Source organism: Leopardus geoffroyi, chromosome C3 (assembly GCF_018350155.1).
Source record: "Leopardus geoffroyi isolate Oge1 chromosome C3, O.geoffroyi_Oge1_pat1.0, whole genome shotgun sequence".
In the NCBI taxonomy this organism is placed as follows: domain Eukaryota; kingdom Metazoa; phylum Chordata; class Mammalia; order Carnivora; family Felidae; genus Leopardus; species Leopardus geoffroyi.
Window position 1 is genome coordinate 54,705,252 of NC_059338.1, and position 24,292 is coordinate 54,729,543.

The window sequence follows — 24,292 nt, forward strand, 5'->3', positions numbered from 1 at the left end:
ATGCAGATTCATTCATTCATTCCTTTTTAAGTAGGCTCCATACCCAGCGTGGAGCCCAATGGAAGGCTTGAACTCAAGACCCTGAGATCCAGAATTGGACACTTGACTGACTGAGCCACTCAGGCACCCCCTATGAAAATACAGATTTTAGAAAAGCAGTATTTCTAAATTGACATGTTACTTCATATACTGCAATCTTACGTAGGTTTGTCCAAGTAGGTTAACAAATAGATCTACTTCATATTCATGTATGTAAGCTTATATATTCAAACTGAGAACACCTCTTAAACTGGAAAACCATTAAGTGGTAAAATAAGACAAGAGCTGAAAAGGATGCTGTTGCAAAGCAAACAATCCTTGGTGGGGAAAGGCAGTGGTGGGGCCGGGGGTGGGGGGGGGGGGTGTAGTGGCAGAGAGTAGAGAACTGCTGTTTTCCCATACAAGACTTACAAAAAACTAATTCCTCAAATTGTATGTATGTGTAACACAGTGTTTTTAAAAATCCAGTTAAAGGAACCGCTTTACTTGGCATCTTTGCTCTTAAAATCCCCCAGTTTCCTTTCATTGTATGCTGTTTTAATGCCTAATGTTACAAGAAATAAAATAGAATGAGGTTGACTCTCAAGGACCTCTGAGAGCTTATTATGTATACACTGCTTCTTACCAGGTGCAAATCTACAGATGGCAAGAACTTTTTTTTCTCCTCATGTGGGCCTAACCTCAGAGAGGAAAAATAAACCCCAAATTGTAAAATGTGGAAACAATGAAAAATTAATCGTCCTCAAGATGGCACCTGATAAGAGGAAAACACAGACATGTATTCCCCTGAATAAAGATCAAAACTGTCCTTTTTGTGTTTCAAATGGTGAAATTTTGATTGTACAGGGAACAAAATGTTTATGTGTAAGTTCAGTCAGTTTAGAGTTGCCTTAAATGTGATCAATTATGTAATGGGATGTTGCTGTATTTAGTTTTCAAAGCGGCAAAACTTCAATCTGTGTTCAGAGTGAATACATTTGTAAGTTCTCCTTCAAAGAACAGAAGAGCCAGTAATTAATAAAGACAAGTGTTCGGATTTATTTGGAAATTCACAGTTTCTAATGGCACTACAGCTCTGTAGTTACATATTGAAAGTCATCTTTCCACAACACTGGGTGCTGACACGGATGTGGAACTTCCCGCCCTCGCTCCGCTCCCCTCTGGACCTCTTTTCAGTGAGTTTCTATACAATCAGGCCCTCTTGCTCTGAATGGCTAATTGTACAGACTGGAAAAAAATTTAAATCATCTAAAACATACTGTTAACCTAAAAGCAGCAACTTAAACAAACAAAAAAGGCTTTAAATAGGTCACATTACAAACAATACCCCCAGAAAGGTATTAGACAGATTTAAAAACAGTTATTACTAAAAGTGCTCAATAAGTTATAACTTAAATCTTACAACACAAAATGGTCAATTCGCTCCCTTTCAAAAAGAAACTTTCCACTTTCACTCATTACTGTACAAACACACACTAAGAAATCATTTTCTTCAAATACAGTCGCTGCCAATTATTTTTAAAGAAAAAAAAGACAAAATGAAGACAGACACATTGACATCGCACATGTATACCTCTGCACATCTGTAGCCAATACAAAGCAATCATCAAGGAATAATAATCCCTTTAGACTTGACCAATTAGACAAGGTTTGACAAACTCACTAACTGGTTCTGGGTATATGGACATAGGCAGTGATTATATCACATGAGACCTGGGCTCATTTGACAAACCTTCAAATGTTCCATCTGCAGTAACAGGAAACACTGACCAGAAAGTCTGGAGGATTAGTGCTTATTGTGAATGTTTAAAATGTAATGTAGCTAAAGAAATCCTTTACAAATGGTTAAATGTGTCTAAAAGGTGAATTTATAAAAAATTTATTTGCAAATACCAGTTACTTGCAAGAAAAGATCTTGTAGGCTTTTTTCTCATTTAGTAACTAGAGAAAAACTAGTGTGAATAAGTTAAATGAAAATACCAGTATCGCCATTTACCGAAAAGAGTAAGACTTAAAAATTCCAGCAATTTTTTTGTTTCCAGTGAGTTTGCTAAACAGAAGTCTAGTTGGCAAGTCTGTAGGACTTTACACTGTCTGACCCACATTACTGAACTTCAGGCACAGATCACCTTAAAGCCTTGTAGTGTTTGCAGCTTCAAAAAACTAACAAAGTTATAAAGGAAATCAAACGACAGAAAAAGTTCTCCCTCCTCTTCCAGTGGCGTTATAAATAGACGAAAGGCACATAAATATGGGAAGGTGCAAGAAATAGGAACAAAGCTAAGGAAGAGGTTTAGGCTTTCATTCCTATCCCACCCAAAGGAACTGGGCTTCCAAATTATGTTTGTCCCAGTAATTAATCTGTGAAAAAACATCTTTATAAAATGTCTACCATTGTCCCTGTAGGAAGTGATCAGCCTTGTAAAACTGCAGCTCATTAACCAAGATTGACACAATCCCACCTACTGTTTTAAAAAGGCAGAAACCATAATTTCTGAATACTTTTCCCATTAATATTTTCTCCCTCCCCCAAACCCTTCAAATACCACAGACTGTTCTTCAAAGAACAACAAAAAAAGGTCTCCAGTATGAAAAGTTCTCTTCATTTTAGATATGTCCCGAGACTGCTGTGACACCAAATGTTCCCACGGTGATCTCTTTGTTTCCTTTGATTATGTCATGCAGGCTCGGCAATGATCCTGACTTAGTCTGTATTAGAGTTTTTATCAGTTTTCCTTGGTCTTGGACTTTAGATCGCCTTCGTTTTAAAGCCCTCTTCTCAGTTTTTGTCTTTTGGGACTGTCCATTGCACAGACTTGTGCAAGCTGAAATGCCACAAAAATAAGACTCTTCAGACTGTGATGATGTTTCTGAGCTTCCTTCAGATGGAGGGCCCTTATAAGAAGAGTGATAAACTTCGCCCATATTAGAAAAGTCTCTCTGGTTCATAAAGGGCTTCCTTCCTCTTAGGTCTCCATTGGCTACCGGGTGCAGTGGGTCTGCCGGCTTTATGGTTTCAATTTTTTCAGTTTTGTACTTGCAGCGTTTTTTCTAGAACACAAATTTTTAAAAAGGGTAGTTATTAGACTTCCAATAGTTAACCACTCAAAACACCTGGAGAGCTGAACTAATGGAGGAAAGTGCCAGCTCCCAGTGAAAAGTGAAACAGCATTATGAACAGCGTGACGTCCTGTTATGTTCTGCACAGATACCACCATTACCTTCTCATTTTGTAAATACACTCAGTCAAAACTCTTTTGGGGTGCCGGAGTGGCTTAGTCAGTTGAGCGTCCGACTTTGGTTCAGGTCATGAGCTCACGGTTTGTGAGCTCGAGCTCTGCACTGGGCTCGCTGCTGTCACCCTGTCATGCTTCAGATTTTCTGTCCCCCTCTTTCTCTGCCCTTCCCCCACTAGCACACACTCGCGCAGGCTCTCTCAAAAACTAAACACAACATTAAAAAAAAAAAACCCTCTTAGCTGCCACCTCTGACAATAGACTTAGGGGGTGATAACTAACAGCTGTGTACCTACTAAGCACCAGGTACCACACAAGTTGCTTTCAGGTGTATCTTCCTTACCAACCCTGAGAAGGGGGTACTTTATCCCTGGTTACTAAATGAGAAAACCCAGGTCCACAGGTTTGGTTCTCTGCTCAAGTTACAACACAGCAAGTGGCCAGGTTGGGATTGAATCCTGGGTTTATTTGTCTCTCAAGTCCAAGTTCTTTCACCTAGAGACCATCACCTCTAATCAAAAAGAGTACAACTTACTTTGAGAGGCAAAACGGAAAAAATCATAGTATTATTTTGAGTTTCACTACTCATTTAATGGATCATTCCAAGAAGACAAAATCTCCGAGTTTCAGTTTTCTCACATAACTTGCTTTCTCACATAAACTTGCTTCACAGAAAAGCAAACCTTTTCTGTAAAGGGCCAGGCAGTAAGTATTTTAGGCTTTGTATTTCACATACTGTCTCTCTTGCATATTCTTTTTTTATTTTACAACCCTTTAAAGATGGCTCCAGGCCCATACAAAACAGGCCACAGGCCAGATACAGCTTGTGAGTCATAGTTTGCTGACCTTTATAACATTTATTTGTGTTATTACTATAACTGAAAATAAACAGTAGAATTTAAGGACCAGTTATATCAAACCTTTCAAGCTATTTCCTCGTCTAGTACCAAGTAATACAATATACTTAAAAAGGATCAAAATATTACCTTTTTTTCTGGAGAGAACTTGAGGGGTTCTACGATGTACAAATCATTTGGGTCTACTATAAGAAAAAATTTTTAAAAAAGATTTAAAATGTAAAGTAGATTAGTAGATTATGTATGTAAAGTATTATGTAAAGTAGATTATGCATGATAAACACTATAAAATATTATATATTACCCTTTAGTGATTATTTTCCTAACAGATCCAATGAATTTATAATTATACCAGAATAAGCATATATTTATGCATTTTAAATTAGTGAAAAGTAACAAGGTGGGAGATGGTACCATTCTTATTTTGGGCTTGACTGGTCACCTTCAAATAACTTCCCTAAGTTTCTAACTGACAGACAGCTAGCTATCAGCCAACACTATAAGGATCCTTCCTTGGGCCCAGCCCTAACCTCTTACCTGATGAGAAGTATAACATCACCAGGTAAGCTAATAACAAACCTACAGATCATTTGAGTATTTCCCTAAAAGACTAAACTACACTGTGTCACAAATGTGGGTTAATCATGTACAACAAGCAGTTGTGACCAGGTATGAAAGCCAGTTAAAAGAGCATACACACAAAAAACAGATTTAAGATGCTTTTTCTAATTGTATTTTACTGTGACTGAAACTATGAACTCCAAAATCTAAAAATAGCTTAAGCATGCAATATAAATTATAAGCAATAATGAATACATAATTATAATTATAATAATGAATATAATCATAAACAATAATGAATAAATACTTCTGGCAAGGTGAGTAAATTAGAAATATTCATTTTAGGTTTCTAAGATTTCATTAAGCACATTCAAGACAGCTGTATACCATTCTGACACTGACAAGATACACATCTTGACAAGACATTTGACTGACAAGATAAATGAGATTTCAGACTCATTCAACCCATTAAAAGTAAACAATGTATGGTCTGACAGAGCCAGAAGTTTATAAGTTGCAAAATTCACTATAAAACTTCATATACTGCAAATTAACTAATGACATGATTCAAGCAATTACAGTTTTTTTACATTATGTCTTAGAAATCTGTTGACAAAGTCATCAAATACATAAAAGTATCAAAATATGTAAACTATATCAAATTCATAAAAATATACCAAAAGTATAAAGACATTCCTCTTTAGTCATTTCTATCAGATTACTAATCTTACTCAAGTCAATTTTTTAAAAAAATGACACCTACTTCTAGAAATGGTTGTTAACTGTTACTCAGATCACCTTCTCTGCTCAATGCAGCTAAAATATGGATTTTAAAAAACAAAAATCACTAAAAGCTCTGAAGAGCGGCCAAGATCAAGTAGGTAATCTCCATTCCAAATGTGAATGAAAAATAGGAATCCCGATAGTCAAGTGGAACACAAAAGTCACTTCTGTCCTGACGGCATTTGCCAATGCAAGAGTATGTGAACTTCAGGTCTAATGGTATCAAGGTAATGAATCAGAAATCAAACCTTAGGGCCCACCCAAAGTAACAGTCTAGTAAGATACCCTGACTCTCCTCACAGTAAGCTGGGACTCTAAAGAACTATATACCCTCAGAGAAAGAATTAACCCATGCGATGCAGGGACCACCTGGTGGTCCAAGTAACCTCATGGCATAAATATAAAGTATTGTGAATGTAAAGCAAACACAAATTCTCTCTGGAATAAAGACCTACCTTTTAGCTCTCAAATTATCCCTACAAATAATTTTTCAAAGAGAAGGACCAACACAAAGCACAGAAAGACACTAAGCACCTGAGCAAGAGGCTGCAGAGACAATTAATGAACAGACTCACAAAGATTTAAGATATTAGAATTATCAAACACAGACCACAAAGGCAGTTATACTTACTATGTTTAAATAAAAAACAAGCTTGAAAATATCTGCAGGAAACACAAAAGGGACCTAGATGTTTAAAAAATACTAAAAGAATTCCTAGAAATGGAAAATTTAATAACTGAAATTAAAACCTCAATGGAAGAATTTAACAGCAGACTACAGATAGCTGAAGAATGTGTGGCCTGGAAAAGAGATCAGAAGAAATCATCCAAATATAGCACAGAATGGCAAAAAGAACAGAGTTTAGGAGACAAGGGGGATAAACTGGGAAGGATTTAATTACATGGAGACTCTAAAAGAGAATGAGGTAGAGGTCATATTTTGGGGGGAAGTGGTTAAGAATTTTCCAGTATTGGGGTGTCTGGGTGGCTCAGCTGGTTAAGCATCTAACTCAATTTCAGCTCAGGTCATGACCTCACAGTGGTGAGATTGAGCCCTTTGTTGGGCTCCGTGCTGGGCATGGAGCCTGCTTAAGATTCTCTCTCCCCACTGCCCCCCACCCCCGCCGCCAACTCGCACACAAGCACAGGAGCATACTCTCTCTCAAAAAACAACAATAACGGGGCGCCTGGGTGGCGCAGTCGGTTAAGCGTCCGACTTCAGCCAGGTCACGATCTCGCGGTCCGTGAGTTCGAGCCCCGCGTCGGGCTCTGGGCTGATGGCTCGGAGCCTGGAGCCTGTTTCCGATTCTGTGTCTCCCTCTCTCTCTGCCCCTCCCCCGTTCATGCTCTGTCTCTCTCTGTCCCAAAAATAAATAAACGTTGAAAAAAAAAAAAAAAAAAAAAAAAACAACAATAACAACAATTTTCCCACTATTGATAAAAGATACTAAGTGAGAGATTCAAAGAATTGAAGAACTAAGAAATCAGTATATCTGTGGATACATGTAAATGAACGCTAGTGTAAAAAATAATAATTGTATACCAAGCAAAACAAATAGAATTTAAATACACAAAACAGTAACATATATATCAAGCTGGGGATAAAAGATCTTTGTATTATTCAAGAAAAGGTGAAAGAACGGGTTAACTGCAGACTTCGATGAGTACTTGTAAATTCTAAGGTACCAGATAATGTTAAAAATAATGCACAACTTCTGTTCTACTGATAGCAAAAAAGAATGTCCTTCTTCTCTAACAAAAAGTTTCAAGGAAAGGGAGGAATAATAAAAACAGTCACTAGATAAAAGATACATGAATAACTTTATGCTAATAAATTTTAACATTTAGACAAAATGGAAAAGTTCATGGAAATTTTTAATTTAAATTGACAAAAAAAATCAGGTTCCTATAACCTGAATTAAAAGCCTTTTACAAAGAAGATTCTGGACTGGACCTATGTGACTAATAATTCAAAAAAGAAATAATTATAATTTTAAACTCTTCCTGAGAAAATAAGAGAGCACTGGCCATCTGGTTTTATAATATAAGCTTTATACACAACAAAACCCAACAATCTGAGAAATAAAAAATTATATACTAATCTTATTCATGAACAATAGACAGAAAAATTCCTAAGTAGTATCAAACAGAATTACATGAAATTAACAATATAGACACAAAAAACACACATGTAAATAACATATCATGCCAACTTGTATTTATTAAGAATGTAATAAGAGTACGACTCCAGAAAATCAATTAGTATAATTAATTTTAATAAGAGATTAGAAACGATCATCTTAAAAGAAGCTGAAAAAGTATCTGGTAAAATTAAACAGAGATTCATGGGGGAGAGGAACTATCAGCAAACTAAGAAGAGAGAGGGAGGTGCCTGGGTGCCTCAGTTCATTAAGCCTCTGCCGCTTGATATCAGCTCAGGTCATGGTCTCAGAGTTTCGTGGGATCGAGCCCCACGTCAGACTCTACGCTGACAGCACAGCCTGCTTGGGATTCTCTCTCTGCCTCTCTCTCTGCCCCTCCCCAACTTGTGCTCACGCTCTCTCTCTCTCAAAAATAAACTTTAAAAAAAAACAGGAGAGAGGAACTTCCTTAGATAATAGGTATCTACAAAACACCTATGACACACATAATCCTTAACACTAAGAGTTTTCCCTTTAAGAATGGGAACAAGACAAAGGTGCCTACCAACCACTTCTATTCAACATTTTAAAAATGCCAGCCACTGCAGTTAGGGAAACAAAGGAAATAAAAACTATACGGATTGGAAAGGAAGAAACAAAATCCTCTTTAGTCTCAAAAGGTGTGCCTGTATTCACAGAAGTTGCCACTCTGTCATAACAACAAGTATAAGACTGAACAAACTGAAAAATAACTCTTCTTAGATACTTCAGAGAAGTGAGGTCACAAGGAAAACTGCTGTCACAAAACCTGGAGATAGGCAGATACAATCACAAATTGCCTGGGCAGAAACCTCTGTGGGAACAGTGCCCGGGTAGGAAAACCTGAACTACAATTGATAAATTGCTGGATGTTCAGTGTGGATATATCTGTAAGTTAAGAAGTCCCAGGGGGGATGGCACCTGGGTGACTCAACTGGCCAAGCTTCTGACTTTGGCTCAGGTCATGATCTCTCAGTCTGTGAGTTCGAGCCCACATCGTGCTCTCTGATGTCAGCTTGGAGTCTGGCGCCTGCTTCGTATTCTGTGTCTCCCTCTCTCTCTGTTCCTCCCCTGCTTGTACTCTCTCTCTCTCTCTCTCTCAAAAATAAAGATTAAAAAAAAAATTAAAAAAAAGAAAGTCCAAGGGGGACTCCAAGAGGGGAGCCCCCACAGTTTTGTGAGGTTTTAAATTTTTTAATGTTTATTTATTTTTGAAAGCAAGCCAAACAGAACATGAGTGGGGCAGAGAAGGAGACACAGAACCTGAAGTAGGCTCCAGGCTCCGAGCTGTCAGCACACAGCCCAACATAGGGCTGGAACTCATGAACTGGGAGATCATGACCTGAGCCAAAGTCGGACACTTAACCGACTGAGCCATCCAGGCACCCCATCTGTTTTTCTTAACAAGGTCTGACTTTAGGAGATCTATTTCAGTAGAGTCGCACCTACTGGTATTTTATTGGAGCCTAACCTGCCTAAGGAAAGGGGAAGGCTGAGAAGCACTGGTGAAGTTTACAGTCAGGAACAAAAGCTCACCAAAAGCCTGAGGCCTAATCATAGGACTACAGAATGCTTCCTTTACCACCACACCTCACCACTATGTTATACCCCACCTTTCAACAAATAATTACACGGCATTTTAAAAATAAATAAACAAAATTAATAACTCAGGAAACAACAGATGTTGGCGAGGATGCGGAGAAAGAGGATTTCTTTTGCACTGTCGGTGGGAATGCAAACTGGTGCGGCTCTGGAAAACAGCATGGAGGGTCCTCAAAAAATTAAAAATAAAACCACCCTACGACCCAGCAATTGCACTACTAGGTACTTATCCAAAGGATACAAGTGTGCTATTTCAAAGGAACACATGCACCCAAACATTTATAGCAGCACTACTGACAATAACCAAAGTGGGTTAAGAGCCCAAATGTCCATCAACTGATGAATGGATAAAGAACATGTGGTGTATACATACAATGGAATAATACTTGGCGATCAAAAAAGAATGAAATCTTGCCATTTGCAACAATATGGATGGAACTAGAGTGTATTATGCTAAGCAAAATTAGTCAGAGAAAGGCAAATGCCATATGACTTTGCTCCTATGTGGAATTTAAGATACACAACAGATGAACACAGGGGAAGAGAAGGAAAAATAAGATAAAAACAGAGAGGGAGGCAAACCATAAGAGACTCTTAAATACACAGAACAAACTAAGGGTTACTGGAGGGGTGTTGGGTGGGGGATGGGCTAAATAGATGATGGGCATTAAGGAGGCCACTTGCTGGGATAAGCACTGGATGTCACATGTAAGTGATGAATCACTGAATTCTACTCCTGAAACCAACACTACACTGTATATTAACTAACTTGAATTTAAATAAAATCCTGGAAAAAGAAATCACACACACAAACACAAAAAGCAAAGAAAAAAAAGACAGAAAAAAAAACCTAGAATTGAATATCCAAAAAGTGAAGGACAACTACAAAATGTGTAACATGTGTGTAATGAGCATACCAGAAGGACAAGAATAAGAGAAAGGAAAAGAAAGATCTGAAGTAATAAAGAATGAGAATTGGGGCGCCTGGGTGGCACAGTCGGTTAAGCGTCCGACTTCAGCCAGGTCACAATCTCGCGGTCCGTGAGTTCGAGCCCCGCGTCGGGCTCTGGGCTGATGGCTCAGAGCCTGGAGCCTGTTTCCCATTCTGTGTCTCCCTCTCTCTCTGCCCCTCCCCCGTTCATGCTCTGTCTCTCTCTGTCCCAAAAATAAATAAACGTTGAAAAAAAAAAAAAAAAAAAGAATGAGAATTTCCCCCAAATTAATGCCAGACACCAAAACCCAGATCTAGGAAGCTCAGACAACACAAGGCAGAAAAAATGCCACAACACTACACCTAGACATATCACATACAAACTTCAAAAAAATCAAAGATACAGAAAAACTCCTGAAAAGTCAGAAGAAAAACACACCTCACTAGAAGAGCAAAGACAAGTTACATCTGACTTTTCCTCAGAAATCATGCAAGAGAGTGAATGAAATACTTAAAGTATTGAGAGAAAAAACAAACCAATCTAGAATTCTATATCCTATGAAATTATCCTTCACAAGTGAGGGAAGAATGCTTTCTCAGACAAGCAAAAAATTGAGGGAATTTGTTGCAATAAATCTGCCTTGCAAAAAAATGTTAAAATTAGTTCTTCAGAAAGTTAGAGAACAATATAGGTCAGAAACTGATATCTACATAAAGAAAGGAAGAGCTTCAAAGAAGGAATAATTAAAGGTAAAATCAACCTTTTTCTTAATTGATCTAACAGATAACAGTTTGTTCAAAACAGTAATAGCAAAAATGTGCTTGAATATGCTTATGTATATATATGCTTCCATGGAAGTGAAGTGAATGACAGCAAGGGATGGATGGGAGAAATTACAAATATTTTGACAAAAAAAGAAAAAGAGAAAAAAAATATTTTGTTATTATAAAATAGTTGTACTACCCATGAAGTGGTATAGTGTTATTTGAAAGTAGACTTGAATTAGTTGTAAATGTATATTGCAAACTCTAGGGCAACCACTAGGAAAAGTAATAGAACCGAGAAAATATGGGATTATGTACAATGCTGAATTAAAAGCACAAAAGGCAGAGAAAGTACGAAAGACAAAATTGGTGGGGGGGCGCCTGCGTGGCTCAGTTTAAGCGTCCGACTTCGGCTCAGGTCATGGTCTCACGGTTTGTGAGTTCGAGCCCCACACTGGGCTCTGTGCTGACAGCTCAAAGCCTGGAGCCTGCTTCGGATTCTGTGTATCTCTCTCTCTTTGCTCCTCCCCTGCTCATGCTATCTCTCTCTCTCAAAAATAAACATTTTTTAAAAATTCAGAAAGACAAAATTGGAACAAAGAATAAGGACAACAAATAATAAACACGGTAAATATTAATCCAACTATATCAACAATCACTTTAAACATCAACAGTCTAAATACACCAATTTAAAGACATAGATTGTAAGAGCTGATCAAAACACAAGATGCAACTATATGTTGTTTTCAAGAACCTGGTTTAATTTTTTAAAACATTTATATACAGCGTTATATAAGTTTCAGGTGTACAGTATAATGATTCAATAATTGAATACATTACTCCGTGTTCATCAGGTATACTCTTTATCCTCTTTACCTATTATACTCATCCCCCATACCCATCTTCCATCTGACAACCATCAGTTTGTTCTGTATATTTAAGAGTCTCTTTTTTCTTTCTCTGTTTCTTAAATTCCACATGAGTAAAATCATAGGCATTTGCCTTTCTCTGTCTGATTTATTTCACTTAGCATCATATTCTTCAGGTCCATTCAGGTTGTTGCAAATGGCAAGATCTCATGCTTTCTTACAGCTGAGTAACATTCCATGTATATATATACTCCACATCTTTATTCATTCATCTATGGATAGACACAGGTTTTTTTCTGTATCTTGGCAATTGTAAATAATGCTGCAATAAACATAAGGATGCATATATCTTTTCAAATTAGTGTTTTCATTTTCTTTGAGTAAATATCCAGTAGTGGAATTACTGGATCATATGGTAATTCTGTTTTTAATTTTTTGAGGAACCTTCAGTGGTTACACCAGTTTGCATTCCCACCAACAGTGCATGAGGGTTCCTTTTTCTCCATATCCTTGCCAACACTTGTTGTTTCTTGTGCTTTTGATTTTAGCCATTCTGACAGGTATGAGGCAGTTATCTCATTATGGTTTTGATTTGCGTTTCTCTGATGATTAGTGATGTTGAACATCTTTTCATGTGTTTGTTGGCTATCTGTAGGTCTTCTATGGGAAAATGTCTACTCAAGTTTTCTGCCCAATTTTAATTGCATTATTTGGGTTTCATGATGTTGAGTTGTATAAAATCTTTATATATTTTGCATATTAATGATCACTTGGAAATATCTTCTCACATTCAGTAGGTTGCCTTATCATTTTGTTCATGGTTTTCTTTGCTGTACAATAGCTTTTTATTTTGACGTAGTCCCAATACTTTAACTTTGCTTTTGTTTCCCTTGCCTATCTAGACTATCTATCTAGAAAAATGTTTCTATGGCCAATGTCAAAGAAATTACTGCCTATGTTCTTTTTAAAATATTTTTTTTAGGAGTTTTATGGTTTCAGATCTCACATTTTAGAACTTTACTCTATTTTCAGTTTATTTTTGTGGATGGTGTAAGAAAGTAGTCCACCTCCATTCTTCTGCATGTAGTTGTCTGGTTTTCCTAGCACCATTTGTTGAAAAGACTGTCTTTTCCCCACGGTATATTCTTGCCTCCTTTGTCATATATTAACTGACCATATAGGCATGGATTTATTTCTGGGCTCTCTACTCTGTTCCATTGACATATGTGTCTATTTTTGTGCCATAACTATACTGTTTTGATTACTATGGCTTTGCGGTATATCTTGAAATCTGGGATTGTGATGCTCCCAGCTTTGTTCCTCTTTTTCAAGATTGCTTTAGCTATTTCGGATCCTTGTGGTTCCATACAAATGTTAGTATTATTTGTTCCAGTTCTGTGAAAATTGTTGTTGGTATTTTGATAGGGATTGCATTAAATCTATAGATTGCTTTGGGTAGTATGGACATTTTTACAATATTGGTTCTTCCAACCCATGAGCATGGAATATCTTTCCATTTGTTTGTGCCATCTTCAATTTCTTTCATCAGTGTTTTATAGTTTTCAGAGTACAGGTCTTTTAGCTCCTTGGTTCAGTTTATTCTTATGTATTTTATTATTTTTGGTGCAATTGTAAATGGGATTATTTTCACAAGAAACCCATTTTAAATATAAAGGTATAGATTAAAAGTATAGGGATAAAGAAAGATATACCATGCTAACACAAATAAAAAAAAAGCAGAGTTAGGTATATTAATTTCAGACCGAGCAGATTTCAGAAAAAGGTAATTATCAGGGATAAAGAGCAGCATTTCATAATGATAAAGAGGTTAATACTGCAAGAGGATATAGGTAGAGGCTTTAATACCTATCTATCAGAAATGGACAGATCCAGGGAAAATGAATAAGCACACAGCTAATCTCAATAATACCAAAATCTATTGTATTTCTACATACCAGCAATAAACACACACACACACACACACACACACACACACACACACACACACGATACCATTTACCAGCATCAAAAAATACTCTAGGAATAAAGCTCCCAAAAGTTTGACCTTTTTAGAGTAAACAGAGATAATGCTTATATATATCCTTCCCAAACTGATATTCAGTTACTGTAATCTCAATTAAATTTTGTTTGTGATGAAACATTTAATAGATAATTCTGAATTTATATGAAAACATAAATAGTCAATAATGGCCAAGAAACCCAAAATAAACGAATATATTTATATAAAATTTTACGTTGGAATTCCTACCGAAGGTCACATACAAAAAAATCAATTCTAAGTAGATTAAAGAACTAAAAATAAAAACTGAAGTAAACATTTAAAAGAAAATTATAACAGTATCATCCATAAACCTGGAGAAAAAAATTCTGTTTAACAGGAGATAAAAAGCACTAACCACCATTTTTTGAGGAATGGGGGGAAAAACCCATATATTTGATTACATTGAAATCAAGAGGAGCTTCTCTTATTTAAAAGACTCCAATTACAAGACAAATCTCAAAGTGAAATAAAATATCTGCAACATATTTAACCAACCAATGAGTATGATTACAATCTTAAAAATTATAAACCAGTACAAAAGAGATAAACAATCTAACAGAAGAACAGGCAAAAAACTTACAGTTGTCCAGGAAAGTCAAATGACTAAAAGGCATAAGTAAAGTTGTTCAACTTCATTAGTAATTAGGCAAATGCAAATTATAACTGTGATAAGATTAACGAACACTTTACAACCTGGGAATCCGGTGTTTGTTGGCAAGAATGTAGAATAATGGAAATTCTCAAGGCACTAGTAGAAGCATACTCTGTTATGACCACTTTGGAAAAGTCTACCATTATCTGTTCATTTGCAGATAAACATGACCTACAACCCAGCAGTGTTAAATATAAGTAATATTCCTAGAGAAACTCATACAACTATGTTCCAGTATACAAAGGAATGTTTACAGCAGCATTACCTATAATAGCCCCAACTGTAAGTAGCAGTAGAATGGATAAATACACTGTGAACTGGTCAGTTACTGAAATACTATACAATATTGAAATGGGATGCAATCATGTATATGAATCTCCTTCTCTCTGCCCCTCCCCCACTTGTGTTTTTTCTCTTTCCCTCCCTCCCTCCCTCAAAATAAAGCATAAAAAAAAAACATTAGAATTAATAAATGGATTTAGCAAAGTTGCAGGATACAAAATCAACACAAAAAATCAGCTGTATTTCTATACTTTAATGATGAACAATCCAAAAAGGAAATTAAGAAAACAATTCCATTGATAAAAGTATCAAAAAGAATAAACTACTTAGGAATAAGCCTAAGAATGTGTAAGAAAAGTACAAAATATTGATGGAAGAAATTAAGGAAGATACAAACAAATGAGAAGACATCTCACATTCATGACTGGAACACTTAATACTGTCCATACTAAACAATGTCCATACTACCAAAATAATCTACAGATTCAGCCTAATCCCCACCAAAATCCCAACATTTTTCTTTGTTGAAATAGAAAAAAACATCCTAAAATTTATATTGAATCTCAAGGAACCTCAGATAGAAAAAGCCATTTTGAAAAAGATGAATGGAGTTTGAGGGCTCACACCCCTGATTTCAAAATGTGTTACAAAGCTACAGTCAAAACGGTGTGGCACTAAGAGAGATAAGTAGACCAATGGAATAAAGAACGCAGAAATAAACTCTTACACATATGGTCAAATAATCTTCAACAAAAGTAACAAGACCAGTCAATGGGGGAGAAAACAGTTCCTTCAACAAATGGTACTGGGAAAACTGGATACTGACATGCAAAAGAATGAAGTTGGACCTTACCTTACACAATATATAAAAGTTAACTCAAAATGGACTAAAGATCTAAGGTGTAAAATTATAAACTTCCTATAAGAAAACATAGGGGAAACTTCATGACACGAGACTTGGCAATGATTTCTTGGATATGACATCTAAAGTATAGGCAACAAAAGCAGAAATAGACAAATGAGACCTCGTCAAACTTAAAAACATTTGTCCATCAAAGAACAAAATCGAGAGTGAAAAAATGATCCAAGGAATGGGAAAATACATTTGCAAATCATGTATCTCATAAGGGATTAATATCCAGAATATATAAAGAAATTAATAAAAAATCCAAATAGAAGGAAAAATAAAATAAAAACAGAGAGGGAGGCAAACCATAAGAGACTCTTTTTTTTTTCTTAAAGTTTATTTTTGAGAGAGAGAGAGAGAGAGAGAGAGAGAGCAAGCTGGGGTGGGGCAGAGAGAGGGAGACACAGAATCTGAAGCAGGCTCCAGACTCTGAGCTGTCAGCCCAGAGCCCAACACAGGGATCGAACCCATGAACTGTGAGATCATGACCTGAGACGAAATCGGCCGCTTAACCAACTGAGCCACACAGGTGCCCCTAGACTCTTAAATACAGAGAACAAACTGAGGCTTGCTGGAGGGGAGGTGGGATGGGCTAAATGGGCAATGGGCATTAAGGAGGGCACTTGCTGGGATAAGCACTGGGTGTTACACATAAGTGATGAATCACTAAATTCTATTTCTGAAACCCAGATTACACTATATGTTAACTAACTTGGATTTAAATAAAGTTAAAAAAGAAAAATATCAAATAAAAAAGTTTTTTAACTGGGCAAAGGATATTTCTCCAAAGATGATTTACAAATGTCCACCAAGCACATGAAAAGACGCTCAACATTTCTATCTGAGAAACGCAAATCAAAACCACAATGAGAATTCACCACACCCATTAGGATGACTACTATCCAAAAAACAAAAACAAACAAACAAACAAACAAAAACAAGTGTTGGTGAGGATGTGGAGAAAATTGTAACCCTCGTATACTGCTAGAGGGATTGTATAATAGGCAGCCACTATAGAAAACAGTGGAAAGTTTCCTCAAAAAATAAAACTACCAGGGCACCTGGATGGCTCAATCGATTAAGTGTCTGACTTCAGCTCAAGTCACGATCTCACGGTTGTGAGTTTGAGCCCCACATCAGGCTCTGTGCTGACAGCTCCGAGCCTGGAGCCTGGTTCCGATTCTGTGTCTCCATCTCTCTCTGCCCCTCCCCTACTTGTGCTCTCTGTTTTCCTCTCTTAAAAATAAGCATTAAAATAAATATTTTTAATAAAAAATAAAAAAAATAAAACTACCAGATGATATAGCAATCCAATGTCTGAGTATACATACAGAAGAACTGAAAGCAAGGTCTTAAAGAGATATTTGCACACTCATGTTCATATCAGCAATACTCACAACAGCCAAGAGCTGGAAACAATCTAAATGCCTATCAACAGATGAAATAAACAAATTGTGGTGTATCTGAAAACAGAATATTACTGAGTTTTAGAAAGGAAGGAAATTTGGTCGCATGTACGTGGATGAACCCAGAGGACATGATGTTCAGTGAAAAAAACCAGTCACAGAAAAACAAATACTTTATGATTAATATATTTCCATAAGGTACATAAAGTAATAAAATTCATCCGGTACCCTAAGTTCTCCATCTTAATCTGGGTATTGTCATACAGGTGTGTTCATTTGGTTTATGAAAATTCATCAAGCTTTGGCTAACAGACACATGAAAACATGTTCAACAGCACTCATCATCAGGGAAATACAAATCAAAACCACAATGAAATACCACCTCCCCCCTGTCAGAATGGCTAAAATTAACAACTCAGGCAACAACATATGTTGGTGAGGATGCGGAGAAAGAGGAACGCTTTTGCACCGCTGGTGGGAATGCAAGCTGGTGCAGCTACTCTGGAAAAGTGTGGAGGTTCCTCAAAAAATTAAAAATAGAACTACCCTACAATCCAGCAATTACACTACTAGGTATTATCCAAAGGATACAGGTGTGCTGTTTCAAAGGGGCACATGCACCCTAATGTTTATAGCAGTGCTATGGACAATAGCCATATGGAAAGAGCCCAAATGTCCATTGACTGATGAATGGATAAAGAAGATGTGGTATATATACACAATGGAGTATTACTCGGCAATCAAAAAGAATGAAATCTTTCCATTTGGAATTACGTGGATGGAACTAGACTGTATTATGCTAAACAAAATTAATCAGAGAAAGACAAGTATCACATGACTTCACTCAAACGGAATTTAAGATACAAAACAGATGAACGTAAGGGAAAGGAAGCAAAAATAATATAAAAACTGGGAGGGGGATAAAACATAAGAGACTCTTAAATACAGAGAATAAACTGAGGGTTGCTGAAGGGGTTTTTGGTGGGGGATGAGCTAAATGGGCAAGAGGCATTAAGGAAGGCATTTGGGATGAGCACTGGGTATTATATATAGGAGATGAATCACTGGATTATACTCCTGAAATCATTATTGCGCTATATGCTAACTAACTTGGATGTAAATTTTAAAAAAATAAAGTAAAATAATTTAAAAAAAAAGAAAATTCACCAAGCTTTACATGTAATTACATTTTCTTACATGTAACACTTCAATCAAAAATTTCAGTTATAGGGGTGCCTGGGTGGTTCAGTCAGTTAAGCTTCCGACTCTTGATCTCAGCTCACGTCATGATCTCATGGGTTTGTGAGTTCAAGGCCAACATTGGGCTGCACACGGTCAGCGCAGAGCCTGCTTAGGATTCTCTCCCTCTCCCCTCCCTGTGTCCCTCCCCTGCTTGCACACACTCACATTCTCTCTCTCTCTCTGTCTCTCAGAATAAGTAAATAAACTTAAAAATAAATTAAAAATTTTTTTTCAGTTATACTAAAAAATCAGCCAACAGAAGAAAAAGAGAAAAAGGCAGGAAGAAAGAAGAGGTTTACTAATCGTAAGTAAGCACATATGTAATGGGTTAAATCAGTAAAGCTTTGTGATAACAGTAAAACCAGTGATGCTCAGCAATGATCACTCAAATGAGTTAGTCAGCTGAAACATGCTGCTGCATACTAAGTCCTAAAGAAAGGGGAGCCAATAATTAAGAAAGCATTCCTAACTGAAATATACAATTAATTTGGTTATTTTAATACTGCTATAAATATAAGTCTCTTAATAAGTACTAATTACAAAAAATAATAATAAGTACAAATTACAAAAGAACGGATACAGAAAAACAGCCACTCAGTACATATTCATTCATTTGAATTTAAGTATTGAGTGTCAGACAATGGAACGCTATTATAGACCCTGGCCTATAAATAAGAGGTAGACTAGATTTTTTTTCAGAAAGTGCCTCATGGTCCTAAACTAGAGACAAAAGGGGTCCTACCTGTACAAGAAGAGGAGGCAGATAAGCACAGGATGCTATGGGAGCACATTCAGGTTTTCCAAATCTGTTGAACTTTCTCAAACATCCCTTTCTAAAAAGAAATACTTCTAAACAGGAGCAGGTGCAAATAAAGCTACCAATGGCTAATTAAACTAAGCCCCCCTTCCCCACCCTCTAGGCTTTTAGGAACAAAGATATATATATAAAGTGTGAAAATGATAAGGCAGCTTTGACACAGCACAAACACAAAGGTTACTTGTACCCACTATTCCGTTGCAGATGGTTTCGAACAAAACACTGACATTATACTTATGCCAGAAGTAAGCCACATTCATGTGTATGTATACATATTACACAAAAATCTACCTTCTTTGCCAGTTAACTGTAGAGACTTGGATCTGATGAGTGGGAATGAGGTTCTCCTTTTCAAATTCATATCATCATAGGAAGAGAAACACCTAAAACATGAAGAAAAACCAACACTGAGAACAGGGTAAACTACATATAATTTACTTTGCAGTTGGGGCTTGATGGAAGCTATTGAGAATTAAACACGCCCCAGAATACTAATCTCTAGTGTAACACTCCAGTTATTGTTTATTATGTGTAAAAAAAAAAAACAAAAAAAACTTTAAAGGTCATTCTCTAAAAGGTGCTATATTAAAATATCTATTATCCTCTCCCTTTGAATTCCACATTCGAGCATCCTTTACAACCAAAACATTTCAAGGGTATGCACTTCCTATTAGTGTTTTCTCTTTAATCCGGGCTACAGAACCTTCCAGGTACAGGACCATCTCTCTAGTTCCAATGATGTTTTAACACTGCAGTTGTAAGACAATCATATGGGGGAAAAATTATCTCAGTATTCCTTTATTCTGTCAAATTTCTCAAAAATGTAAAAAACAGTAAAAAATGTGAAATAAGATGCTGATATTACCTTTTAGGGCTTGGATATTGATTACTTTTAGGAAGTTTTGAAATATAATCTCCATCAAATTGAGAGGGGTTTCGACAGCGCTGCATACAAAGCATCAGTCCCAAGACAACACAGAGAACCAAAGATATGACAAGATAGCTCTGTCGATCTGAAACCTGATGGAAAAGGATTTAATAATTATTACATAGTTTATATATTATTAAATATTATATTAGCATTAAATTTTGTTATGTTATTATTATAGTATAAAAATTATACTAGGAAAAAATATAGTGGGATATAAAAATCAAAAGCAAATCATTTTTAACATTTTTAAAATGTATTTCCAAATGATAAAATGTAGGGCATGTTCTTAGAAAACGTACTACTGTGAGGCAATGTCTTTTTCTTCTTTCTCCCCCCCAATTCTTTGAACGTTTTCAAACCTAAGGAAAACTTTAAAAAATAGCACAATGAGCATATTCATGCCTTTCACACTATGTTCACCAAAGTTAACATTTTGCCACATCTGCTGTGTCTTTCCATCTGTACTATTTCCTCAGGGAGGGAAAAAAAAATCTTGCTCCTGCCCATTTGCCCTCTTACAATACTGAACCAGCAATCACCCAGTTATTTAAGCCAAAAACGTGGGGATCATCCTTAGTTGCTCATCCCACACATCCAATCTTTCAGTAAGGCTTGTCATTCTCTTAAATACTTCCTGAACACAACTTCACACTGTTATCCACTTCTAACATCTCAGTCCAAACCAACATCACCTCACTCAGGTTACTGAAACTGCATCCTAACTGGTTTCCTCCTCACTTCTGCTCTTGCTGTTCCCCAAGAGGCAATTCTCCACAGGACAACAAATGGGGAGCTTCTCAAAGTGTTGTCAGTGAGACGAGCCACGTCACTTCTTAATTCTTTCCAATGACTTGCAATGATCAGAATAAAATTTAAACTCTACATTGCCTACTAAGGCCTACATGACTGGATCCCTGACCCTCCTTCCCCTCATTCACTCCGCTCCAACCATGCCAGCTTTCTTTCTACCCTCAGACACATTACACCATTTCTTTCTTTCTTTTTTTAATTTTAGTTTATTGAGAGAGAGAGACTGATTAGGGGAGGAACAGAGAGAGAGGCAGAGAGGATCTCACACAGGCTTTGCACTGTCAATACAGAGCCCAAAGCAGAGCTTGAACCCACGAACCATGAGATCATGACCTGAGTCAAAATCAAGAGTCAGACACTTGATCAACGGAGTCACATTACACTATTTCTTTTAAAAAAAAAAAATTTTTTTTAACGTTTATTTATTTTTGAGACAGAGAGAGACAGAGCATGAACGGGGGAGGGGCAGAGAGAGAAGGAGACGGAATCGGAAGCAGGCTCCAGGCTCTGAGCCATCAGCCCAGAGCCTGACGCGGGGCTCGAACTCACAGACCGCGAGATTGTGACCCGGGCTGAAGTCGGACGCTTAACCGACTGAGCCACCCAGGCGCCCCATATTACACTATTTCTAATTGTGGGTCCTTTGCCCTAGTTCTGCTAGTAACAGGTTTGTTCAGACCCTAGGCCCATGTGGCTGCTAAGTCTTCTTGAGTACTCAAGTTCTAACACCACCGCCTCAGATAAATAAGCCTTCCAAAATCACTCTAGCTAAAGGAGCAACCCTTGCCATGCCACTCCACACGCACACATTTCATTTCTATCCTACTGTCCCTAACATATATTTACTATATATATTCTCTCTCTCCCCCAGGAGAGAGGCACTTATGTGGCCAGGGACTACTCACTGCTGTATGCCCCGAGGACTACATAGCTCACACTTCATATACACTGGATGTTCAATAAATACTTAATAATTCAACAAAATTTTTGCTTTGTTAAGCAACTGAAGAAGACTTTTTGAGCTGAAAATGAAGTATCGGTGGTCTGAAAAAGGCCTAACAGAATTGACTTATAACCATATTTTAGGTAAGACCTAAACTATGAATGCCTTGTTTTCCAAAAAGATTATCATTATTAATATATAAACTTTAAAATGCCACATCCTGGGGGCCCCTGGGTGGCTCAGTCGGTTAAGCATCCAACTTCAGCTCAGTACATGATCTTGAGGTTCGTGGGTTTGAGCCCCATGTCGGGCTCTGTGCTGACAGCTCAGAGCCTGGAGCCTGCTTCGGATTCTGGGCCTCCTTCTCTCTCTGCCCCACCTGCGCTTGTACTCTCTCTCTCAAAATAAATACTAAAAAAAATTTTTATAAAATGCCACATTCTGGTGTTGTGAACAAGTTCTCTATAAATGACAATTTTGTTTGGTTAAAGATCTTAGACACTACATTCTTAAGAATCTTGTCTTTATGACAACCTCTACATATGCAGTTTGTCTTACAACAGCAGCAATAACAATTACCTCACGTTGTAATTCTGCTACTGTTGTCGATAGGTTTGAAACAAGCTGTGTCATGTTGGTCAATTGTGCCTGTAGTAACTGGATGGCTTCAGTTTGCCGCTGATCCTATGATAAAGAAAGAAATAAGTATTATTTTTGAGTGTGTGCAAGTTTCATCTGTACTTTAAATATGCTGTAAATTCAAGTAAAAACACCTGGAAAAATTACTAAGTTCCTCAAGAATTAAAAAAAAAAAACATATTAATAGCAAGCTCTTAATGAATGAATATGGTAAAGTGTGACCAGAAATTTAAAAAAACAAAAACAAAAAAAGAATCTGAGATTGTCGAACCCTCCTTCCCCTCTCCCTCCAAGAAATCATGTTGCCATTTACTGCTACCATGTAGAATACTGTCTAATAGAAGTTAATAAAATACTTTTCAAGTTAATTTGGGCTCCATATATATAAACAAGCATATACTCAGCTACATGCAAAACATTTTGTCAAATACGTGTTTTTCAACCAAAGCACAAAAACATGTTGAAAATTTTTTGAAAAATGTTTTTGTATATAAAGCAGGCTCACAGCAAGCTTTTAAAAGTTCTATTTTATTGCACATTAGGATGGAACTTAGGATGTCACATAATCAAAAACCCACAACTGATGAGTTAGTCAATGCTAAACTAATCCCCAATGAAAATAAATCAATAAAAACACCCATCTTTCCAGCTTAGATAATCAACAAACATGTCTTTATTTAAAATATCATTTGCATGTATATTTTAGGGAAATATGCATCATACTCATGGCCAGGAACCTATATTAGGGACACTGTACTGAAAATTTCAACTTACTAATGAACTTGGGGAAGAGGAAAACAGGACAGAAAGTAAAAGAAATCTAACACTCTGTAGGATGCTGTATGAAATAGCCATATAATCATTTATCATTCCAGAGTAAGTTTTTCGAATTTAGATTTAAATAAATTTTTCGAGGCACCTGGGTGGCTCAGTCAGTTAAGCATCTGACTTCGGCTCAGGTCATGATCTCACAGCTCGTGGGTTGGGCTCTGTGCTGACACCTCAGGTCATGATCTCACAGCGCCCTCCGTTGGGCTCTGTGCTGACACCTCAGAGCCCGGAACCTGCTTCGGATTCTGTGTCTCCCTCTCTCTCTGCCCCTCCCCTGCTTGTGCTCTGTCTCTGTCTCTCTCTCAAAAAATAAAACAACAAAAAATTAGATTTAAATAAATTTTAAATCTCAACTGTGTTGGGGGGCGGTGGGGGTTGCTTGGGGGAGATGGATGTATAAAACTGTAACAAAAAGTTTCACTTCCCTTACTGTGATACACTGGTACTTTCTATCCTACTTCCATCTTTTTAAGATGCTAAAGGTAATTCATTAAACTGTATCTTCTGACTCACATTTGACAAATACTGATAAATTCCTGACAGTTACAAACATTTTAAGAAAAAAAAACTTTTAAATTTAGTAAGTTGATTAACACTTCTCATCAAGACTGATCTTTAATATTGTTAATAATACACAAATTATTTAAAAGTATTTAAATAAGTCTTTGAGACATAAGGCACAGATATTATATATATCGTAAAGAGAAAATACAGATGGGAAATCATTTCAACCATTAAAATCAATGAAGAACTAAATAAATATTGCGTTCATGGGTCAGAAGACAGTATGTTAAGATGTCGATTCTCCAAACTGATCTATAAATTCCAACAAAATCCCAGTTAAAATGTAAACATGTTGTTTTTGTAGAAATTGACAAGCTGATTCTAAAATCTGTATTAGCCAAAACAATTTTGGAAGAGATGAACAAAGTTGGAAGATTCACACT

At 36.7% G+C, this 24,292-nt stretch overlaps 1 protein-coding gene across 10 annotated transcripts in view; it reads right to left on the minus strand.

Annotated features, from left to right (window-relative positions):
• Positions 1-1,053: 1,053 nt before the first annotated feature.
• SUCO (SUN domain containing ossification factor) overlaps positions 1,054-24,292 on the minus strand; it is a 92,954-nt gene continuing 69,715 nt past the window's right edge. For 7 of the 10 annotated variants that reach the window (XM_045452899.1, XM_045452901.1, XM_045452897.1 and 4 more), the window contains 5 exons: positions 22,455-22,559; positions 20,057-20,211; positions 19,483-19,574; positions 4,262-4,317; positions 1,054-3,090 (listed from right to left, as the gene is read on the minus strand). In XM_045452899.1, coding sequence (XP_045308855.1) covers positions 2,647-3,090; positions 4,262-4,317; positions 19,483-19,574; positions 20,057-20,211; positions 22,455-22,559 — 852 coding nt within the window. In that variant the 3' untranslated portion in view covers positions 1,054-2,646. Of the gene's footprint in view, positions 3,091-4,261; positions 4,318-5,407; positions 6,140-19,116; positions 19,208-19,482; positions 19,575-20,056; positions 20,212-22,454; positions 22,560-24,292 lie in introns of those variants that run through there. The other 3 variants (XR_006705902.1, XR_006705903.1, XM_045452902.1) reach the window with 3 other exon arrangements.